This window comes from Mastigoproctus giganteus, chromosome 7 (assembly GCF_048544385.1).
Source record: "Mastigoproctus giganteus isolate SK-2022 chromosome 7, ASM4854438v1, whole genome shotgun sequence".
NCBI classification, from domain to species: domain Eukaryota; kingdom Metazoa; phylum Arthropoda; class Arachnida; order Uropygi; family Thelyphonidae; genus Mastigoproctus; species Mastigoproctus giganteus.
The window spans coordinates 202,443,309-202,466,905 of record NC_143581.1 but is presented as its reverse complement, the minus strand read 5'-3'; the positions used below and the strand labels follow the sequence as shown (position 1 = coordinate 202,466,905).

The 23,597-nt window shown below is 39.0% G+C and overlaps 1 protein-coding gene and 1 pseudogene across 1 annotated transcript; both read left to right on the top strand.

Moving 5' to 3' along the window:
- Nucleotides 1-912: 912 nt before the first annotated feature.
- LOC150083590 (cytochrome P450 4C1-like) lies at nucleotides 913-10,830 on the top strand. Its single transcript, XM_090378533.1, has 11 exons — nucleotides 913-1,120; nucleotides 1,270-1,382; nucleotides 4,668-4,753; nucleotides 5,731-5,921; nucleotides 7,052-7,121; nucleotides 8,012-8,141; nucleotides 9,068-9,253; nucleotides 9,580-9,753; nucleotides 10,162-10,228; nucleotides 10,371-10,550; nucleotides 10,658-10,830. The coding sequence occupies exons 1-11, from the start codon at nucleotides 913-915 to the stop codon at nucleotides 10,828-10,830; spliced, it is 1,578 nt and encodes a 525-aa protein (XP_090234659.1).
- A 4,332-nt stretch (nucleotides 10,831-15,162) lies between these two features.
- On the top strand, nucleotides 15,163-15,903 carry LOC150083589 (retinol dehydrogenase 13 pseudogene; annotated as a pseudogene).
- Nucleotides 15,904-23,597: the final 7,694 nt, after the last annotated feature.

The following is a 23,597-nucleotide window of genomic DNA, read 5'->3' as shown; positions in this document are numbered from 1 at the left end:
ACTGAGTAATGCTTCTATCTCCTTGTTAACAAGCATACAGATCTTGTAGTTGTGTTCGGCCCTAATCTGTGTTTCAGTAATCGCCTGAATTAATTGCTAATCAGAGCAACTCGACTTCGATGGATTGACAAACAATATTTATAGTTTGGTTGTCACAGCCGCCAGAAACTGTATAAAAACCATTGTGTTCTCGCCACTTCTATATGTCGTTTAATTCTGGTATGGGCATCTGCTGCTCCTACCAAAACGAAGCCACTTTTCCGCTGCTGAGTTTTGTCTCTTAAAATAGGCCATAAGCAAACATAAGTTTCTCCCACAGTTAAAAACAACTGAGATGGCCAGTTCGCTAAAAATTCAAAGACTGCCCACAGTGACCAGTGAAGAGTCGTCTTCACTAAATAATGATTCTGTCTTCTCGCTTCCAGAGTCATCTATAGCTACATAACGATTCTTTAATGACTGATTAGATTATGATTTGTTTATTGTTCGTAATTATTAGAGACTCGATATATTGGCCCAGTCCTGGTCTCTTTGGCTTTACTCCAAAAATCTAACTTAATTCTTAATCTCCTTACTATACTAGTTTTTCTTTTCATCATAAATGACCATGAAATTATTAAATTCTACCGAAGACCTTGATCGCACCATCATTTATGGCTTACTTTAAAAATGTTCAGAATTTTTCTCCCAAACCTGTTTCGTAATTAAATGAATAAACAACCAAATGTCCCGGAAGGCATTTACAATGCTCGCGTGTTTTGAAAATTCAGAGAAATGATAGAATTAATCGATTAACCATAAAAAGGAAAAACCCGAGCTCGTTGGAGTATTTTGAATGTGCAGAACTGTGGAGATTGTGTTGAAAAACCAGAGCTCTTCGAAATATTTTGAATTAGTTGCCCAACTGTGGAGATGGTGTTGGAAAAGATTCTCACGCTGCCCGTGTCTGAATTGTACATCGGTATTCTTGTTGTGGTAATGGTACTTGCCTATCTTATACGTTGTAGATGCAATCATAGTTTATCTAACGCGCCAGGACTGCGCCCTAATATTCTTTTTGGACATCTGCATTTCCTTTTCAGAATTTTCAGGCAGAGTGGTAAACACAGCATGCATGTTTGTAAGTAGCTCTTTTAAGCAGTTTGTTACAATTATTTTTTTTTATCAGTTTACTAAATACATAAATCACGAATTAATGCTACTTGCTTGTATTAATCGCGACAGAAATACGCGTTATATTTCAATTATTAAATTATGATTTCCACGCAGATGTAACGCAAGAATTTCTGGCTTGGCATCGATTGTTTTCTAAGGAGATGTTCGTGGTGAGCTGGTTCTTTTGGTACCCGTATGTTATTGTGTACAAATCAAAAGCAGCAGAGGTAAGTGATGATTTATGGCTAGAAATCAAGGCCAAGTTCGTTAATGTGCTATTTGTCTATTTATTTATATGGAGCACGGTATATTCCACCACTTTATTTTTTTGCCGATATGTACAAGGTGGCAACCAATCGTTCCTGGATTTGGCTGCGGGATTACCGATTATAACACTACGTTCTGCAGCAGATGGTGAGTGTATACCGATGTAAAAGATGCAGAACGATCATGGAATCCATCATGGAGTCCAAAGAAGCACTACACGATCATCTAGACAAGACTGCAGTAATAATTCGGACATAGAATGGGTTTGGTAAGGGGAACTCTTGTCTGACCAATTTGATTGGATACTATGATGTGGTCACCAAGGAACTGGATGCAAAATATAATTTGGATATCATATACTTGGATCTTAGAAAAGCTTTTGATACTGTTGCACATGGAAGACTGCTGAACAAATTGGAGCGGTATGGCATTGGAGGAAAATTGCTGCTATGGATAAAGGCATGGTTGAGTGGGTGAAGACATAAAGTGGTAATCAATGGACACTTCTCTTCGTGGACTATTTTTTTATGTGGAGTCCCTCAGGGTTCAGTGTTGGATCCATTGTTGTTTTCTGTATTCATTAATAATATTGATGAAGGTACATCAGGCTTAATGTCCAAGTTTGCAGACGATACGAAGGTTGACAGGGTTGTTAAGGACACTGCTGACACTATGATGCTGCAACAGGATCTGGAAGGGTTGAGCAGATGGGCTGAGAGGTGGCAAATGAAGTTTAACATTGACAAATGTAAAGTACTACATATGGGAAACAGCAACCCCAGAGAAATGTACCAATTGTAGTGGAGAAAGAGAACGACCTGGGAGTAATTGCACAATCAGATATAAAGTTTTCTGAGCAGTGCATACGGTCTGCAAGGATAGCTCATGGGGTCTTGTCAATGAGATACAGGAATTTTTCTAGCAGAGATAAGGAGGCGATTATTCCCTTGTATAAGTCAATGTTTAGGCCATGCCTTGAGTACTGCGTACAAGGCTGGAGGCCTCATTTTAGGAAGGATGTAGAATTGCTTGAGCGTATACAGAGAAGGGCAATAAGATTGGTGACGGGAACGAAGGGGTTCTCTTACCAAGAAAGGCTTAAGTTCTGCAAATTGCAGTGTCTGGAGACTAGGCACCTGCGCGGTGATCTGATTGAGGTGTATAAAGCCTTGAATGGGTTGAGCACGCTGAATTCTGATGGGATTCTTCCGCTTGCTCAAATTAAGAACCTGAAGGGGCATAGATTGAAATTGAGGAAAGACAGTTGGAGAAGAGATGTGTGGAAGTTTGCCTTTAGCCAGCGGGTAGTTGATTGCTGGAACTAAATAGCTTAAATAAATTCAAGGAGGAACTGGACAAACTTTTGGAGTGAATGGATGGGTGAAATGGGAAGGGTTTTTTTTTTTTTTTTTTTTTTTTGACCGATGCTACATAAGCTTACTTTCTTGTAACATATGCCTCTAGCAAAGGCTGTAGTTGAGTGGTATGCATACTAGAGGTATGCATACATACATACCTCTAGTAATGCCTAATTTACAGTCAGACCAGGAGAAAATACTGAAAATAATTCACCAAAAAAATAAGGCTTTTCACAGCCATCCATGATTTGGCAGAATAACTACGAAAATACCACAGAATCTTCTCAAGATCGTGCTTTTTCCTCTATAATAATCATTTATAACTTCTATTCTTCCTTGATTTAACTCAGCTCTTATATGTTTCGCTACCACAGGTTTATAATGTAAATGCTTTATTACACACGTTATAACGTAATCCATATTAGAACTCAAAAGAATTTCCTCATATAATTTTCTTTTTATTTATTTAAAGTAATCCAAGATAACATACTTAGTTGCCCGATTCATTAAGTGAATTTCTCAACCTTTTATATAAATATCTGAGTCCAATATTATAGTGGATCCCGAATTCTGTATTCTAGAAGTATCTGAAATAATTGACTGTTTGAATGAATCATATTTTCCAATAGAATTTGCAAAAACTAATATGAAAACACTTGAACGTGTTTGGAGTTCGTTATGAAAGATCTTTCCAAAAAAAAGTGAAAATATGGTAAAACTGAACCATTACAATTGAAGCCATTGTCAACGTGCAAAGTTATTTTTTAACTTTTTAACAGATTGGATGAATAAATCCAAATTTTCAATGACGGGTACCTGAGGTCAAAAAGCTTAAAGTTCTCCTTTCCATATGGTAACTTGAATTCCATCTTGTCCTTCAGATAGACCCTGTTTTTTAAGTGGGTAATAGTTTCTAAAACGTGCTTATGATTACCAGTTCTTAATGAGAAATTGTTGAAATGCTCAAAGAGGGAAATTTCACAGTTAAGAAACTGCACAATGTTTTCTAGTGATTTAAAATCTTAGACGAATGCTTTTGCATTCCTTTGTAAACAAGAGTTTTACTAGACAGAAGCATTCGCGAAATTACAAAAGAATAAGCCAACAAGGAATAAAATAAGAATTGAATATTTAAGGATGTAATTTTAAGATGTTACGAGATCAAATTTAAATGGATTTGGAGATTACCATCTTCATTAGAGGAGAAAGATCAAAATACGAGCAGCATGTGAAACCAGTTAAATGGAGACAAATTATATTTCTCCATTATATCTTGCTTGTTTTCTTGAGTCTGACTAACCCTCGGACAGTTTTCCCTTAGATTATGGAAAACTTTCACCCAAACTTTCAAGAAGAGTGCAAGTTTTACCTTAACATGCCAATAACTAATTGAATCACTACCATACAAACGTACGTGGACACACGTCAGTTTCACATAGACTCAATGCCACCCTTCCATGCTGTATCGATCCCCTTTGCGACTAGCTGAGCTACCGATGTGGGACATGTTGGTCTCACTCTCCCTCAGCTTTCAACAGGATTCAAATAAAAACTTTTGTTTTGCATGGATGGTACCTCATACCACCTTTCAGTTAAACAAGTGGGTTCCTCAAGGTTCTGCCTTAGGTCCACTTTTGTTTTGAATTTTTTTTTAATAATATTTTCTTGAACTGAAAGCATCCGCATGCCTCACCCTTCATGCTTATGCCGATGACACCAAATTTTTCTCCCCTATGTCTACCTAGTCGGACTGCATGAATCTTCAGTTGGCTAGTGAGCGTGTGTTCAACTGGGAGACCTCCAATGAGCTTAATAAAAATCATTTTCCTTTAAGATATGTGTTTTGAGCTATGAGTGTTACTTAAGTTTTCTCTTTTTGAATTGCAGATTTTTCTTAACAACAAATCCAATCTTTCCAAAACAGATGAGTATAAGTTTACAAAGTTGTGGTTGAACGACGGACTACTACTGAGGTAAATATTTTATTTTCAACCGAAATGAATGATTAAAAAATATTTTGATCCAAATGTTTAGCATTTAATCGTAAAAATTGAGTTATCTAACAAACAGATTTTCATCCAAAAAGCTAACATGAACTAAAATTATATGCGTACTGTATATTGTAGAACTGCACATTAAAACCTTGAGATAGACTGAAATTAAAGACACAGTGATCCACATTAACAAACTGCACTGAAACAAAAATTCCTGATTCCGACAGTGAATCCAATCCTTAAAAAATAAATCCTTCTATTAACTAGGGCAGGCCGAGCTGAGAAAAGCTTTGCAAAGGCTCCGAACTACTGAATTCATCCACAAGGCTTTCATTAAATAAACCTTCCTGTCATATCTGGGCAGATTTCCAGACACAAGAACTTTCTGATCAATCTCGAGGCATTTTGAGTCATCGATTCTCGAAGAATCCGACTGTCACCATCTGTCAGTCCCTAAGAACTGATAACCGACTAGTAAAATAATCACTTTGAGCACTTGTAGACATGGCCCGGATCTATTCCACCTGTCTCAGTTACAGAATACATTTCCGGTTTTCCTGAAAATTGAATCAATAGCTTGCGAACATTTGCTGACTTGGGACCAAAGAACTCGCCATCTGATGATCTTTCTAATGCCCGATCCCTCAGCAATTTACAAAGTTCTGGTTGAATGACGGTAGTAAGAGAGAACATAATATGGTAAATGATAAAAATAACATCACTTATTTGAACATTTTTTCTTCCCACAATTTCGAGACCTCAACCAAATATTTGGTTCCAACAGGATGGAGTTCTCCGAAGTATGGCTTGATAGTACGCGACTGTCTTGACACACATTTTGAATCTATAAATTGAGCAATATATAAGTATTTATTTTGTAAAAACAATTATGAAATTGTAATTAAAGAAATTTATTGCACCCATTCCACACTTCCAATAAATATTTTGCTTTCCAGCAATGGCCAAAAATGGAAGAACAGAAGAAAACTTTTGGTGCCAGTATTTCATATTAGTTTACTGGAAGGATTTCTACCGATTTTCAATGAACAGTCTTCAATTTGCGTTCAGAAACTGATGTCCAAAATCGACGATGAGTGGATTGATATCATTCCTTTGACGAGGTTATTCAGCATGGATGTAACCTGTGGTGAGAAGGTTTCTCTTAATCAACGAAAAAAAAGTTTCCAAAATTAATCGGTATATTTTACTTTCAGCGTACAGCAGCGAACACAAAAATTCCATCACCCCTTAAAGATTTTTATTTCCTCTGACCCCCCTGTACACCTTTAAATTATGTCACCCGAAAACAACATAATTTTTATATTTCTATAATAGAAGCAGGCTACTGTTTTATGCTGGGTGTTTCTCCTTTAAAGAATACGTATAATAGAGGCAATAAATGAGGTCAATTTGCTGTTTGTTAGACAAAAAAACCAGAGTTTCCAGGAGAAAAATCATTCTACCCAAGCCTGAGACCGACTAACTGGGCCACATTGTTAAAAAGTTCCATAAAAATTCCTCACGACCTCGACGGGACCCGATCTCTGATCTTTTTCACCTTGTGTGGGAGGACGGCAAGTCTAGCAACTGTGCTTCCCACGAGGGCAATAAAGAGCTACTACTCCACAACAAGTTCTTTGATCTGCAAAAAATATTACGAACAACTATATATAATTTTATACGTACATCTTGGCTCGAAGTTGAAGGTTGTCCTCGACAAGTTCTCAGCTATTTGGGACACATTTCATCCATTAATAAAAATATCTTTGCTTAAACGAGCATCACCAAATATCTTTCTTAATATTGGGAGGATTTCCTCTCCTTTTTTTCCCGTTCTTCACGCAAAACTTGTGGACATGTTTTCATTTTGCCTTTCGTGTCCATTACGATTGTAACAGATACTTAAGGCACGTTTGGTTACTGGTTTGGTTGAGCAGGAATCTGCTGGAACCAGTAATGTCGTGACTCTTCCCCTACGGTTACTTACCATCTTGGCTCTATCTTCGCAGCTTTGTTTTTAATAAATGCTCTCCCCATCCCATATGAAATTCCATTATGGTAGGTCCAGGTTTGATATCTGAGGATGTCCGCACTCTCCAGTCCTCTGCGACTTTGCATGACATGAAGAATAATATAAAGTATGTGACGGTTTTATAGAAATTAATTTTACTTAGAGGACAGTTTGATAACTTTGTTTTCCTTGTTCACTACAAACAACATACATCTGTGTATTTGCTTCAAACCTTTATAAACGTTCCACATTTTTACTGTCCACAGAGTCAGTCATGGGAGTCAAGGTCAATGCCCAGACTAAAGGTGAGAATCCATACGTCACTGCTGTCACACGGTAAGTCCTGTTTCTTTATACAGGGTTTGAAAATTAGGTTCCAGCACTCAATCCATTGAATCCATGTCAAACAGTGTGAAGGCAATGCACTTGTTCTTCTGTGAACATTTAAAATACAAAAATATATATGGAAAAAGGATCTGCACAACAACAACTCTCTTCCACATGACATCACAAAGCCCTAAGATGTATGGGTGTTTAAGGTCGGATCAGTTGACTTTTAAAAATATTAAAATGCTGGATCTTAATTGTCGAACCTTTTAACATTTAATTCAATAAATAAATTTCCATTTATTTTCAAGTCTAGAAAGGTTTATCAGTATATCATGATTGCATATATTATTGATTAAAGAAGGCTTTGCGCTTTTGAAAATAGATAGTGGATAGGCCATATTGTAGTGACCGCCCTGGAGGCTAATTTTCAAGTGGAAGTAATATATAGACTGCTCCCTACTGCGATCTTCTCTGGGCGTTCTTGATGGTCTATGACTCTGACTTGGAAGGCTACGAACAGTGTGGGTTCTTCAAACCGACTTCGCAGTCTGCTAATGATACTTTTTTGTCCATATGGTCAATGTAGATATCCAATATAATGTGCAGATCCCAGCTTATTTTGACCAGCTTTCACATTACCTAACAGGGCCGTGTTAAGATGGAAGCGACCACATCCAAGCACCAGCTCCCAGAAGAGGCAAATTTATTAGTATTACTGGGATTTCTTATTTGCGTCCGGGAGCGTGGAAGGTTTCTTTGAAATTGCATTGATTACATCTAGAAATGATGTCCATCCACACTTTGCAGCCATGGCCCTGTGATTTGAGTAAACATTTTATTATTTATAGTTGCATATGTTTCGATATGTATTTTAACGATTTTTCTTTCTGAAACAGGGTAACAAGAATTCTGCCATACCGCATCTTAAGACCGTGGCTATGGAATGATTTCGTCTTCCTGCATCTTACTCCCACAGGACATCAGTATAAGAAAGATGTGCAAATTTTGCGCAATTTTACTAAGAAGGTTAGTTGACCGTTTGTTCCTTTTATCAGAAATAGTATAAATTTTGTTTCTGACTAACTGTAGTACACCATCTTTAAGTGATTCCAATTAATTGGTCTTTCATCCTTAGTTTATTATTATTATTTATTCATTTTAAGTAAACTTATATTAATTTCTGGACAGCCTGATTGGTTGGCAAGCGATTGTGGAATCTAACAAAGAATGAGATCTTCAACTCCAACAGAGCATGGAGATCGCCAATTGCATACTATAGTACATGCTAGAATGATGCGATCCAATCTTCGGCTGATCTCATGATGCCATCGATGGCTGTAATTATCCTATAACTAGCCTGATTGACACAATGCTGTACTCTTCAGAAAGATGACAGAAGACATCTTTAGCGCTTAATTTTCACCCAGATCCCGAAAATTTTTTCCAAGACTACTCAACTAACTACCATGCAAAACTTGTATTTGAATGGTTCGAGGAACATTCCAGGAACATTCGAGAAAGATTTTCAACATCTATCATGGCCGCCTAATTCTTTAGATCTGAATTCCATTGAGAATGTCTGTATTTTGGAAAAGGCAGTTCGGCTTTGTCATTCTCTAGCGACCACAGCAGCTGACGAATATCCTGATGGAAAACGATCAAATCTGGATCTAGATTCCCTCAGGCATCTAATGAAATAAATGCCACGATGTGTATGGAATGTATTTTGGGCAAAAGGTTGTCTTTTAGCTGAATGAAGGACCATTGCTTTGAATGGTCCTTCGTTGAGCTAAACAAAGTCCTTCTAGATTTTTGAGTCAATTATGGTTTATTTGTATTTTTGGTGCTGTAGTTAGCTAAATAAAACATACTCTAATATGCAGTTGCTTACTTAATCATTCTAAAATCCATTTATGCATTTGCTGATTTGCCCATTGGGTTACACTTTTCAGGTTCTAGAAAAGAAAAAAGCCGCTTTCTTAAACCATTCGGTGTCTGATAACACTTGCAAAAATCCACTTGAAGAAACACCAAGGAAGAAACGAGCGTTTCTAGAACATCTCCTGTATCACCACATCCAGTACAATTCTTTGACAGAGGAAGACGTCATGGAAGAAGTGGATACTCTCATGTTTGCGGTAAGTCCATCAAGGTATTCCATGAATTTTTCTTTAATTGATTTGTTTATCACCGTTATTTATCAATTTAAACACCTGTTTCTGATTTCTAAATATGAATTTGATTTCATACGAAGGCTTTCATCAATTGGTTGAGAGTTGAAATTGCCCACTCACCCAGTGACGCCATCGATAGTCTTTGTTGTGAAATACAATTTAATCCATTAATTTGTTGTAGAAAATTAGATTTTAATTTATTTTAAATTTTCTTCAATTTTTGTGCGTATTTCAGTTGAGGTTGTAATTCTTTCCAACGATTTATAATAACATTTTCTTGTTTGGTACAGAGCTATGAAACCACTGCAATGAGCATTAGTTGGGCCTTGTATAACATTGGATTATATCCTGAAGTACAAAGGAAGGTCCACCAAGAAATGGATTCTATTTTTGAAGGAGTCGTTGACCGGCCAATAGTGTTGGATGACCTCAAAGAAATGAAATATCTGGAATGTGTTTTGATGGTAATTTGTTGACTTTTATTTGTTATCATATTTTGATAATCAATTTTTTGTTTTAATTCTGCAGTAAGAAGGTTACTTTGGACATCAATAAAAAGTTGGTTGGTATCCAAGTTATCGTTTATAAGATGGTTGAAATCAATGAAGGACCTTGTCAAGCTCAATGAACGACCATTCAACCCAATGGTCCTTCATTGATTTTTGAGTTAATGATGATTTTTTTGTGTTTTTGGTTATATAGTTAACTAAATTGGCATCTTGTAGAATGGTAGATGTTGGCAGTGAACTTAGGAATAACTAATGGATAAAATATATAAAGGCGTTTCTGTCTTTCTTCAAAGTTTTATTGACTGATCAATTAGTACATCTAATCAAAAATCTTAATGAAATTCATTCAACATTTTTAAACAGGAAACACTACGGTTATATCCTTCTGTTCCAGTAATCGGGCGCATCTGTCAGAAAGACACTAAGATAGGTAAGTTCGATTTCCAAGAATATCTATAAAAATGCATTTCATTCCATGGTATTAATTGTGACTTATAAAAGTCCTTCCCCTCAGGTTTAATTTGATATACCACGAATAAACGTATAAAATCGATTCTTTTATTTATTTTCAGATGGCTATGTCATCCCCAAAGGGACTCCATGCTACATTCCTATATTTCTCCTTCATCGAAATGAAGAACTATTTCCCATTTCTGAAGTTTTTCATCCCGAAAGGTTTCTTCCAGAAGAGAGTGCGAAACGTCCACCTCATTCCTACATACCTTTTTCAGCTGGTCCAAGAAACTGTATTGGTAAGTAACATAAATACATCCCATAAATCAATACTTTCATTTAGATATATAAAGTGGTAACGTGCAGTCCTTTGTTCAACGTTTTCATTTGAACTTTTATCTTTCAGGTCAAAAATTCTCTATGATGGAAGCAAAGATATTTTTAGCCCACATCCTTCGAAGGTTCACAATTCGATCGGTAGACCCAAAGGACAAGATACATCTAGTCTTCGAAGTTACCATAAGCCCAGTCGAAAAGCTTAGATTGCAATTTAAACCAAGAGAGTATACCTGCAGTTAGGGTTCTGTTGCCGTGTATATGTGTATGTATTTTTTGTGATTATTGTATATAGAAATACGACAGCTAGAGGAAACTGTACAGTATAAATAATAAAAAAATATATAATTTTGAAATCATAACCTCAATTTGTGCACAACTCCAGATGCAGACTGGATACTTCTTGGACTGTGTTGGCCACTGGCGTGTTTGTTGTTTTTTTTTACTGTCCCAAATACGAAAGGGTGATGAAATCTATAGTGCTGGTGGATGGGTTCAGGGCTGGAATCCAACTTTCCGATATCGTTGTCCACAAAGGAAGATGACATGCCTTAGCTAGAAGTACCTGATTTATGGTTTGCTTACCACACTTCTTTCCATGAGTTGGTGAAGACATCCAGACAATTTTCTATCAGTCATCCAGCCATAGCAGATATTTTCAAGAAATCCAAAAAAAAAAAAGGTCTTTCGGCCAGAGAAACCTTAAAGGTATTCTGGAACTTAGCATTCTTCGACAATCCACTGAGAAATTTTATCTAATTTTTGACTACTTGACAGCAAAGGCAAGCAAATTGGCTTTCTCAAAAAGGGAATTTTATTTTGCTGAATCTTCTCATCAGCCAAAAAACATTTAAAAAATAAGTACTACAAAATAATGTTAGTTAAAGGCACCAGACGTGGCGAGTACAGTTGGAGCACCATTAAACGCTTCAGACATACAGTTAGCCATAGCAAAACTCAAGAATGGTCTAGCTGAAGACCCAAGTCAATTTTCACTCAATTTTTTGAAGCAATGTTGCCAACACCCTGATCTCCATAATACTCCATCTCTTTAATGTCTCTCTCTGAGCACCAGACTTATCCACCTCATTTCAAAGTCAATGTACTTCCTATACATAAAGGCAACTCCGAGGATAACTACAGACTTAACAGCAATGTTTGCAGTACAAAGACACACCAGAGCGTTTAATCATTTTTCAACTGATTGTCATCATGGTTTTATAAAGGGAAGAAACTAGAGCACTTCTAGGTTAGCAGTGCCAATCTGGAGTGCTCTAGGATTTCGTGATAACAGTATTGACAAAGAAGAACAAATGGACTCCATCTACAAGGGCTGGCCTCATTGTCTCACATCATCCAAATTAAATAATTCGATTCTAAGCACCAGATTATGGTTATGGATCCAATTCACTCCTAAATAGTTAGCCACAGGGTTACAAAACAGATGCTAGCTCAAATAAATTCTCATATTTTAATCCTAACTCGTGACTTTTTTTCAACATTGCCCTATATCTTCTACGTAACTCCTTGGGCAGCCTGTTCTTGATTTCATTAGGTACCAATATGTAGAAAAAGCACTTTTTCCCCTTAAAAGATGATAACTGTTGTAGAACGTCTAACTTTTGCTCCTAACAGACATACCTTGTTCTATTCCATCCAACCTTTTTACACAATGTGTTGTGCGTTTCCTCTGACAAAAGCTACTTTTTGGGGGTTTTTTTTGCCCTTGCTTATCATTCCGTGCTGCTTGATGCAAAAGCCTATATCGGTGCATTGAGCAGCTGAGTGCTTGCTATGTACCAAAATTCAGTTTCTTCGAGAGCATCAACCTTTTTTTGCAAGAAATCAAATTCGCCCATCAAAAGGCCGAATTCTCGCTTAATGGTATGAATCCTCATACCATTTCCACTGAAAACATACAAACTCATCCCTTGTGGTGTTATTATGTCATACAACAAACATCTGCCAAAGTACTCAATTCTTACTGCTCTGAGCTCTGTTTTCCTGCTCTATTCTGAGATATGATTTTAGTGAAAATTTATATTAAAGGCTACACAACGATAGCTCAATATCACCATAATACTAAGAAATATATAAGTAGGGGATGGTTTATAAAAGTCCCTTCCCACTTTTAAATTAATGAAGATATCCGAAGATAATCTGAACAGTTCGATGAGATGAAAAATCTACAGATCCTGCTTTTATCTGAACAATTAACTAAATAATTTAAAAATCTTTAAATCGAAATTTTATTTCAAAAGAACTGTAAATATTATTTAAAAACTATAAACAATTATAAACAGTTTATAATTTTTCAACTTTGCTTTGTTTAGAACTATTGTTTACAACTTTGCCTGTGTAAAATTTCATTTGTCATAATTTCTTCAGTTATTTTTAGTCTATATTGCTAATATCTGTATAATGCAAGTCATTTCTTCCATATCCCTTTATACTTCTGTAAGTTATTCACTTTTAATTTTGCTTTCAAATATCTTTACATTAACTAGTATTAAGATAAAATGTTGTCTCTAGAAATTTCAGTTATTATTATTTCCTGTATTTTGCGTCTTCATTGTGTTAAATGTAAAGTTCACAAGACATTTTCTAAAAAATCCCCTTTTAATTTCTATTTTGCATCTTCAATTGCATTGGAAACTAACTTTTATTCTCATATCCATTTGTTAGGCTTTTTTACCCATTGACTTGTGGCTTATATCAGAAACGCAGACACGATGTTGCTGTTTTGTCTGAAATTCCAGCTGTTGACTCCTGATGAGAGGTCTTTTGTAAGTTACGTGGCAACACCTTCATTTAATCAAGTTTTATGTATTTTATTAGACTCTCACCAATTACTTTTACACCAATTACACCAATTATTTTCTCTTTTTCTCTCCTCTTAATTTTTCCTGCTCTATAACGTTCACTACGGTTTGTTGCCTTGCACTGCACTAGACTACGTCCCCATTTTCCTACTTTCTTGTTTCAACATTCATTTCTTCTTATTATTCTTAGACCTTGGAGAAAAAGGCTGAATAAACTACATAACGCGGTATTCGCTGTTATTTGACTTTCACAGTTGTTTCTACAATACAATGAAAAACGCACGCGTACACTTTCCAAGATATCAGGGTCGTTGGGTTTGAGGCGATTCAGTAAAATAGGTCACATTGCGTTATATATAATTGTGTGAAAATTGCGTGTGTTCACGGTAACGCTTCTTTGCTGTTTTCTCGACTTAAAACCTGAGTTTCTGGGAGAAAAAACCGTGCTACTCGCCTGAGATCGACTAAGACTGTAAGATTCTGCAACTACGATGTTTCAAAACTGAAATCTGCAGAATATTACTTCTAAATTTGAAAAATTTAAATTATAAACAAAAATAATTATTCTTAAACGTTGAAACGAGATCTTGGTTGTATTAGATATTTCAGTTGCCATTTTTAATGAAATTTTATAAATCAAATGGATAACAGAATCATAAAATAACTTGAATGTACTCGATATTTTTCTGATTTATCCAGAAAACTTTGGTTTAGAGATTTAGGACAACCCGCGAATAAAAAATGTCAAAAATTGTCTGCTCAGAATGCAGGTCGACGTTGTCGCAGCTCACCAACGTCAACATCAGGACGGTGCATGATCGTACAGACGTCCACAAGCCGTTGATCACCCTCATAATGTCAGTTACCTCCATTTAAATGGACCACCAGTTAGGTCCATTTAAAAGAGCATTTCAAAAAAGAGCTGTTATTTATTTATAATTACGTTATGAGACCGAATACATTTTGAATCCATTGTAATTCGCGTAAAACTGAAACCCTACACCCTGCAAAAGAGTTAATCGAGACTCGTCAGACCACATGATCTTTTCTACTCTTCCAGAGTCCAGCCTTGGCTATAGTGGCCCCACTCCAGTCGAGTCTTTCGATTTTTACACAAAGAAGACGGTTTCGTGTAGAACCACGACTACCAAATCCGAGATTCTTCAACTTCTGACGCATTGTTTGTTTTGCAGATGGGCCTTTCTAAAACGGTACTTAAAAAAAGCGTACAACTCGGGCAATACCTTGGGAAACTTTTTCGAACGGTGTTCTTCCTGCTCATGCTCATTCCAGCTTTGGTTTCGTGGATACCAAAGCAGGAAGCATCGTGTTACTTGATAATCTACACGCTGAAGATCACCAAGAAAGAGAGTAAAACAAGTTCCCCTCAGATCCATTTATAACATTAAACACTCACAGAATAATGGCAGCTCAAACTCAGCAAGACAAGGTCACCAGCAGCAAACTCAGTTCGTGCAGCCCCTCGCCAAACATGAGCTGTTCGTTTAAATAGTTGAAAAACGCTTTTTGTTCCACCTTTTAAACCACACAATTTATGACCACAGTATTGTTCTTATTTCTGATTTCCCATGCGTGTTTGTTTATTCTTTTAACTTATACAATACCAGTTAATTTTAACTGATACGTCAGAGTAAATTTAACGAAAGTGGTTGCGAAACTCCACTGGTGTTTGTACGTAAAAAACAGCAGGGGTGCTCTTCATTATTCGTACGGAAACAGAATAGAAAGAGAAATGATATCCATTGTAGATTTGGTTATCTGGTTACTGGTAGCTGTCGCTGTGAAACTTTATTCGAAACTGACAATGGGAATGTGCAACAGCACCACAGACATGAGGGGGAAAACTGTGATCATTACGAGTGCGAATTGTGGCATTGGGAAGGAGGCGGCTAGGCAACTTGTAAGGAGGAACGCAAGGGTCATTATGGCTTGCAGAAGTATGGAACGTGCAAAGGAAGCTGCTCTAGACATCGCCAGATCGACCGGGAAAGATAATGTGGTCATCAAACAGCTGGACGTCAGTTCCCTGAAGTCGGTGCGAGCTTTCGTTGAAGACTTCAAGAAAACTGAAGATCGTCTCGATGTTCTGATCAACAACGCCGGCATCAGCGCTCCATCTGGGCAGTGGATGACCGACGATGGCCTAGAAGTGATGTTCACAACTAACCATTTTGGTCCATTTCTGCTGACCAACCTCCTGCTGGACTTGCTGAAGAAAAGCGCCCCTTCTCGCATTGTTGTGGTGTCATCTGTTTTACACTGGATAGCCACCTTGGACCTTGGAAATTTGAACTTCGAAAAGCATCCTCGCGATCCCTCCTGGATATACTGCAGCACCAAACTGGCGAATCTGTTGTTCACTGCTGAACTGAGTCGAAGACTGCAGGGATCTGAAGTGACAGTGAATGCCTTGCATCCTGGATTAGTGGAAACATCCATCACTGATGATGGATCGCCAGGTGGCGCCTATTAGTACACCGTGTGTGTTTAGCTCTCTTATTCAAAAGTACTTTAAATGAATTATATTAAATGCTCGACCATAGAAGTGATCCAGTAACCATCGATGAACGCCTGTCTACTCGTGTATGAAGTTTCAGCTGCGCTGCTCCAGCAAAAGTTAAGTATTTTGTATATTTCTCCTTTTGGCTTGGGACAGACAATGCACTTCTTCAAGATGGACGCTAGCTTGTAGTAATTCTGTATAGCATAATTTGCAGTTGGTGGACACTAGCTTCGCTGAGCAATAACATTTTCCCTTCGCTCTCTCTCCGTTTCGTGTCACCTCCCTGCTTGCGGCGATACTCTACAGCAGGAGGTCCCGTTCACAATTGGAGAAAGCTTTGTTTTGCTGCAGTGACAAACAGGCTTAAGTTTTGTGTGACTACCAAACACGTTGACGTGCGGCTTCGAATCATCACACGGACCTGACACTGTTGACGTTCGGCAGCATTTTCAGACCTCTTTAAAACGTACAAAATTTCAACCCCGTTAAACCGGATATCCCGTTATAACGAAAGTTGAGCAAATGGAGGCAGATGAAACAGAAACGATGAATGGATACAACCCAACCCAACCATATAGTCAATTGGCACTGCAAGACGGGGAACAAGATATGAACATCAAAAATAGGGCAGAAGAACAAGACCCTAAACAAGGCGCAATAACCAGAAGCAAACAGAGGAAAAATACCATCGCAAGATATGACAGGGAAACCAGGAGTAACATTGAGGCTAATGAACCGCCAGAACCAACTAACGGAATAGAAGACTTGAAGCAAGGGGAAAAAGGACTCCCCCTCGACTCCACCCTGCCACAAGGCTCGGTGCTTGACCAAATGCTTGTGCTCAGAGCTGCGCTAGAGACCATAATGCGAGATAATAGCAGCAGAATTTCCTCTGAAATAAGAGCAAAGATAGTCCTGCAGTGGACAAAGCTAGAAACTATTCTACTTCAAACTAATGTAGAACACCAAAAAGCAATCGCAGCACTACAAATATACAAGACTGATGGAGGTATACAAATGCTACAGCGCACCCCATCATACGCTGACGCGCTGAGGAACACACTTCCTGAGGACACAAAAAAGACCAATGACCAAGGTCAGAAACAAAAAACATTGCTGCAGACACCAAATCTAGTAATCCTGAGACCAACAGAAGAAGGGAAAAATACAAGCGACCAAATAAAACAAAAGGTTAAACAAAATATGAAGAGTGACTTTGAAAACACAAGAATCAAGTCAATAAGGAAAACTAGAAACCCGGGAGTGGTGATAGAAACGGCTAGCAAAGAGGAAGCTGAGCAGATCTTGACAAACACCAAAATAACGACACTTGGGTTAAAGGCGGAAATCCCGCGAAGAAAGGGCCCCTCAGTTGTCGTGTTTGGTGTCGACTCTGACATAACACCAGAACAACTAGCCCAGGAAATCTTTAGAAAGAATCTCAAACAGGTCCTCCCACACAAGGAAGCAAAAAATATGGTTATGCCCAAATACAAAACAAAGGCAAGAAACGGAATAGATAGCAACTGGACGATAGAGTTAGCTCCGGTTGCTTGGCAAGTCATCAAGGGCCAATCTCAAATCTATGTCGAGTGGAGTAGTCTGCGCTTCAGAGAGCATGTGGTGATACCAAAATGCTTTCGCTGCTGCAAGCATGGCCACACAACGCATACATGCACACAGAAGGAATCTACCTGTGGCCACTGCTCGGGAAAAGGGCACGAATTTAAAAACTGCCCGAATAAAGCTAGCGAACCAAACTGCGCCAACTGCAAAAGCTTAAAATTAGATCATGCACACTCAATCAGAGATCCAAACTGCCCAACATACATCCACACAAAGAGTTTATACCAGGCCAGGATCGATTATGGGGACACTCTCTAAACGATCATACAACACCGGGATCCTAAAGATACAGCAACTAAACGCACAGCGAGCCCGAGCAGTGGTAGAGCAGATCCGAAAGAAAGCAGACGAGGAAAACACTGATATTGTAATAGTCCAGGAGCCATACACACATCAGAAGCGGGTGAGGGGATACCATATATCGTACAAAATCGTGCACTGTACAGAAGATACGCCTTGGGCGGCAATTATAGTAAGGAATCCAGACATAACTGTCACTAAAATCCAACAGCTCTGCACACCCTGGGCAGCCTGTGCCCAGCTGATCACATCCGTTGGAACCATCTATATAATCGCTCTATATTGTAGACCCGGCGTAGAAATTGACTTTGCTACAGCATATCTAGAAAACGTCCAGTCAATCCTAGCTGGAAACAAGATAATTATTGGTGCGGACGTAAATTGCCGGTCCCCACAGTGGCATAGCTATACCCCTGATCGACGAGCAACAGCAAATGGACAGAAGTTAGAAGACTTTCTATCAAATTCCATCTTTACTGTTATGAATCAACCTCATTGCCTTCCCACATTCTCAAACACACTGTGGGAATCGACCATAGATGTTACCCTGGTGACAAGGAATATTGAAAATTATATCTCCGACTGGACAGTGCAAAGTGATTGGACGACTTCAGACCACAGGACAATCACATACTCCATAAACAGAAGCTTGGAAAGGATACCTATTTTAAGACAGATGCAGAACAGATTCAACATCCACAAAGCTGACTGGGACAAATTCAAAAGGACACTAAGTAGCCAAGAACAGGCCTACATGGAAGCCCATAGAAATATACAATCGGAGATGGAAAATCCGGAAATCCTTCAAAGAGTCATGACTAAAATGATCACCACGGCGGCGGAAGCAAGCATGAAAAGGAGAACTCCGATTTCAAGGCCAATGCCTTGGTGGACCCCTGAGCTGCAAAGGCTAAGGAAAATGGTACAGGGAAAACGAAGAGAATTTCAAAGGGCAAGAAGAAGCTGGCCACAGGAAGAAGTCACGGAAATGAGAAACAGGTACCGCCAGCTTAGAAATCACTACATGGAGCAAATCAAAAAGAGCAAAAGGGAAAGCTGGCAGAGATTCGTCCAAACAACAGGAAACACCGATCCCTGGGGAGTGGTGTTGAAAATCATAACTAGCAAGCTCCCCAGAGGAGAAGTTATGGTGGCAACAAAAACGCCACAGGGCTCACTGACTACAACGTGGAGAAACTCAGTTGCAAATATTCTTGCAGCAATATTCGTGGAACCGCCAACAGAACTGACACTGGAGCAGGAGGAGATATGTCACGCAAATGAAAGTTACATAAACACCCACAAAGAACCGCCGTTTACTCTTGAGGAGCTCCAAGAAGCGTCGGGCAGAACAAAAAACAAAAAATGCCCAGGTTTAGATCTAATTGAACCAGAGATGATTAAAAAGACTGCTGAATGTGTCCCACAACTCCTACTACGACTGTACAATAGTTGCCTGGAGCAAGGTCACTTTCCAACACAATGGAAAAAAGCCATCTTAAAATTAATACCAAAAAGCCCTACAAAACTGCCGGAACTGCCAACATCCTATAGACCAATTGCCTTGCTATCGACGGTGAGCAAAATCCTGGAAAGACTACTACACAAGAGAATTGAACAGCACTATATGGAAGCAAACCTTAGCAACTCAAAACAATATGGGTTCAAATCTGGAACCTCTACTATTGATGCGATCCGAGATCTCCTTAACAGAGCTGCACAATGTACCAGCAAGTACTTCCTGGTGATCGCGGTGGACTTCGCTGGGGCGTTCGACACCCTTTGGTGGCCGAGCGTCCTGGCGAGGCTTCGTGCTGCAGCCCTTCCAAAAAATCTATTTGACTGTGTAAAGTCGTATCTCACTGACAGGGAAGTGCAGATCCTTGCGCCCTATTCCAGCCTATCACGTGCAGTTCGCAGGGGCTGCCCCCAGGGTTCTGTTCTGGGGCCACTCCTGTGGAACTTGGTCCTCGGTGACTTTCTCTGCAAGGACCTGGGGGAGGTTGAGGCGAAGGCCTTTGCCGATGATTTACTTTTAATCACAGCAGTTGATTCAAGAGCCAACCTTGAAAAACAAGCAAATGGAGCGCTGCAAATCCTACAGGATTGGGTTAAACTAAATAACCTAAAACTAGCACCGGAAAAAACCAACTCGGTCCTCTTGAAAGGGAAACTAAACTTAAACAGGCCACCACAAATCAAAGTAGAAGGAATAACAGTTAAATTATCAAACGAGATAAAATACTTAGGAATTATCATTGACAGCAATCTCTCATTTAAGTCCGCCAGTATGGATGACAAAAACCAGCAGAGTAACAAACAGGAAAATTCTTGAAACAATTCAGAGGAACATACTACTTACAATCACTAGAGCGAGTAGCACAGTTAGTACGGCGGCGCTCCAGGTCATTGCGGGTGCACTACCCCTTGACCTGGAAGTTGCTCGCGCGGGACTAGTGTATTATCACAAAAAAGCGATTCCAATTACAACCTGTGGCATAACCCTTGACGTGACTAGTGGCTGGAAGAGGGAAAAAAAAAAAGGATAGATGAATTCCTAACAGAAACCTGGCAAAGAAGGTGGAATGAAACCACCAAAGGAGCAATAACCCATAAATTTCTTCCACTGGTGACAAAAATGCACCCGAAAGCCCCACTGTGGTTTTTCCCGGGCCTTAACGCTACGTATCTACTAACGGGTCATGGTCCGTTTAAGGAAAAGCTAAACATGCTAGGCATAACAGAAGATAGAAATTGTACTTGCGGAGAACCCGAATCATGGACTCATATCATGCATGAATGTGAAAATTATGACGACATAAGAGCGAGCCTCATTAGAAACATCCAGTACAATCCAATTAACCAAGAATCCCGACTCCTGAATTCACAAGAGGAGTTTGTAGCTTTTACCAACTTTGCAACTCAACTATTTACAAGAAGGAAACCAATTATTGCAATACAATCTGTCCAACAGGAAGACAACAACACTCAATAGAAAAGCCTAAACTTAGAAGGAATGGATGAACCAGAACAACGGAGAAATTCAAACAAACCAGAAACAAAGAAGAAAATCCAACAGTTCAAAAAATGCACCTTTAGTGCCAATCAAAGCTGCTCACAGGAAAAGGAGAAAACAACTATCTTGAGGAAAACTACCACAGACAAGACAAATTCTCGTCACACTGATGAAATTCCTGAAAGAGACCAACACTGAAGCGTCCCAGAGCTAGAGTAGAGCGCCATCTGGCTCTCAGATCCTGCACCTGCAGGATTCTCTTTAAACCCCATTTTTTCGCAAGGGAAGAACCCTCTTCTCCCCTTGCCACCCTTCTTTCCCTCTGGTGGGGCATGGGCATGCTTCACTGAAAAACGGGGGGTCATCCTCTCTATCGACCCCTTTGCTTCCTATTTCCACCCCCAGTCTTCTGCCTCCCCACCCAAAACTGTCATCTTACATAGCGATCAGCCCAACATCAAAATTTAAGACACACCAAAATTTATGCCCGACCTTTTAGGCCTTACAGACTTTCAGTGTAAACCCCAAACGATGTTTAAAAGAACCTTAACTTACTAAACTATGCTCGCGACTTCTCCAATGTATTTTATTTTTATATACATTTTATTTTTTTTTTTTTTAGGTCCTTGCCACTGAAATCTCAGGAAAGTAAGTGGTAGGACCCGCCAGAGTAAAATAGCTTCATTGGGTACACCCGGCCAGCCTCCTCGTGGCAGGGTGTGAAAACGTCAGGTCCCACTAGGGGCCTGGCGGCTAATAGGCCGGATGAACAAAGGGCACAACACGCCACATAGCTCATGAACCATATATATTTAAAAAAAAAAAAAAAAAAAAAATCTCAGGCTTGCCCGAAACATAGAAACTACGCGGAGATGGGGGAAACCCCAGGAGCCGTTAGACCCCCAACACACCTTACACCTTACATCCATCACTCTTGACTGTCGGGGAATTGTTAAACTTGCGCTTGTGCCACTGGTGTACCCTTTCTTAAAGACCAGTCGGGAAGGGGCCCAGACAACCGTTTATTTGGCTGTAGAAGAAAGCTTAAAAAACGTGTCTGGGGAATATTTCGTAGATTGTAGTCCGGCTATGAGGTCTCCGAGAGCCAGGAACTCAAGGTTGGCACGTGAGTTGTGGGAGGTGTCTGTGAAAATGACAAAATTGGAAGAGCACAGATGCTGAAACTAAACAGGTATATTTTTAAATAATTAGAGATAATTATTTCTTTCTTACTTTGATTTTAAAAACTATACCGATATTGACATTAAAGGACATTAATTGCAACAGTGTACTTAATGACTTTTAATTATTAAGTTTCCTTAAAGAATTTAGTTAACTGACAGACAAGTTTACTTTCAAATTAATCTCGAATTTCTCTTTACGATTTGAGTTCTGTATTCTGGAAATATTGACATGAATAAAGAAATTTTTGAAGAGTGTGTCAACTTAAATTTGCTTGAAGAAATTAATAAGTAGAACTCACAGACCTTATGTTCCTGTTTGCCTATATCATCAGCCACGTTGCCTCTCTTCAGAGATCACATATTTAAGTACGTAATGCCTTTTTTTAGATGTAGCTTCCACACGTGGTCACAGGATCCCACGACCGGGGCAGAGAGCAGCGCAGAGTCAGTAATGAAAGTCTTGCACCGAGAGAATTGTGGGATCATCTGTATCATGGTGTTATTGAGACAGAAGATGGGCAGAAGCAAACTAGTACTGCGACATCGTTCGATTAATACAGTTGAGGAAGCAGTTTGAGTGGATGGAGTGGCGAGGAGTGTGTGTACTTTCTTGAAGAGTTCAGTGGAAAAGTCCATGAAAGCCGTGAAGGAGTCTTTGTCCTGAATGGGAACGTGGACAAGTTGGAGAGTTGTTCGGGACAGGGCAGTAAGTAGCTTAGTTCTTATATTCATATAGGTATTGCGGAAGGAAAATAGGTGGTTCCAGTCATCTGTATCGCTGCAGACACAAGAAGAGTCAGAAGTGAATCCCGATGAAAAAGACTGTGATCTACTTGATAGATAAGAACGAGGATTTCCGCCTGTTTGTTTCCACCTTGATTTCAGAGTGGACCCTAATATGATTGCGATGAAATTCCGCTTCTTGGTTCCTTCTAAGTTTGTGCAGGACTCCAAGATTTGTTACTTCTTACTACAAAGTTTGGGATGATCAGTGATCCACCGACCTCTGCATGTGAGCTCAGTGTTCGTGACGACCGATTACTTTGGTGTAGTGCTTATGACCGAATAAATTTATATTTGGAAACGATTGAAATTAAGGATATTGAATGTTTAAAAAGACAAATTTAAATTTTCAGGTTTTTATTTTTAAATTCTTGCCCAGTTTGTTTCCTAGGAGTTTTCTGTTTCACGTAAGGAATTTTTACAAGGACTAGTTTGAGGACATGAGCGTCGAATGTACTGGCCATCTGAGTGCCCTAACTTCCAGAGAATCCCCTCAAATGAATTGAATTGTTGGGTGCATATGAGGAGATGGTGCTCAAAAAGCAGAACTGAATTCGTCCCCCGCTTTGAAAGCCGAATTGGTGGAAAATATTGGAGTACATTTATAAAGGAGTGTTGGAGAATGTTCCAAGGAGACCGGAGGTTGTTCTGGATTATCGGGTTCAGCACACTTTATTAGTAAATGAAGGTTAATTGTTGATACCTTGTTGCTGTTGTAATAGTTTTAGGAGGATATGCGACTAAAGCCATATTGC

Excerpts from the sequence above, each read along its gene's own strand:
- LOC150083590 (XM_090378533.1), top strand. The coding sequence starts at position 913 with ATGGTGTTGGAAAAGATTCTCACGCTGCCCGTGTCTGAATTGTACATC. Across the intron at positions 10,229-10,370 it reads TCAGAAAGACACTAAGATAG|ATGGCTATGTCATCCCCAAA; the intron begins GTAAGTTCGATT and ends ATTTATTTTCAG. Across the intron at positions 10,551-10,657 it reads TGGTCCAAGAAACTGTATTG|GTCAAAAATTCTCTATGATG; the intron begins GTAAGTAACATA and ends TTTATCTTTCAG.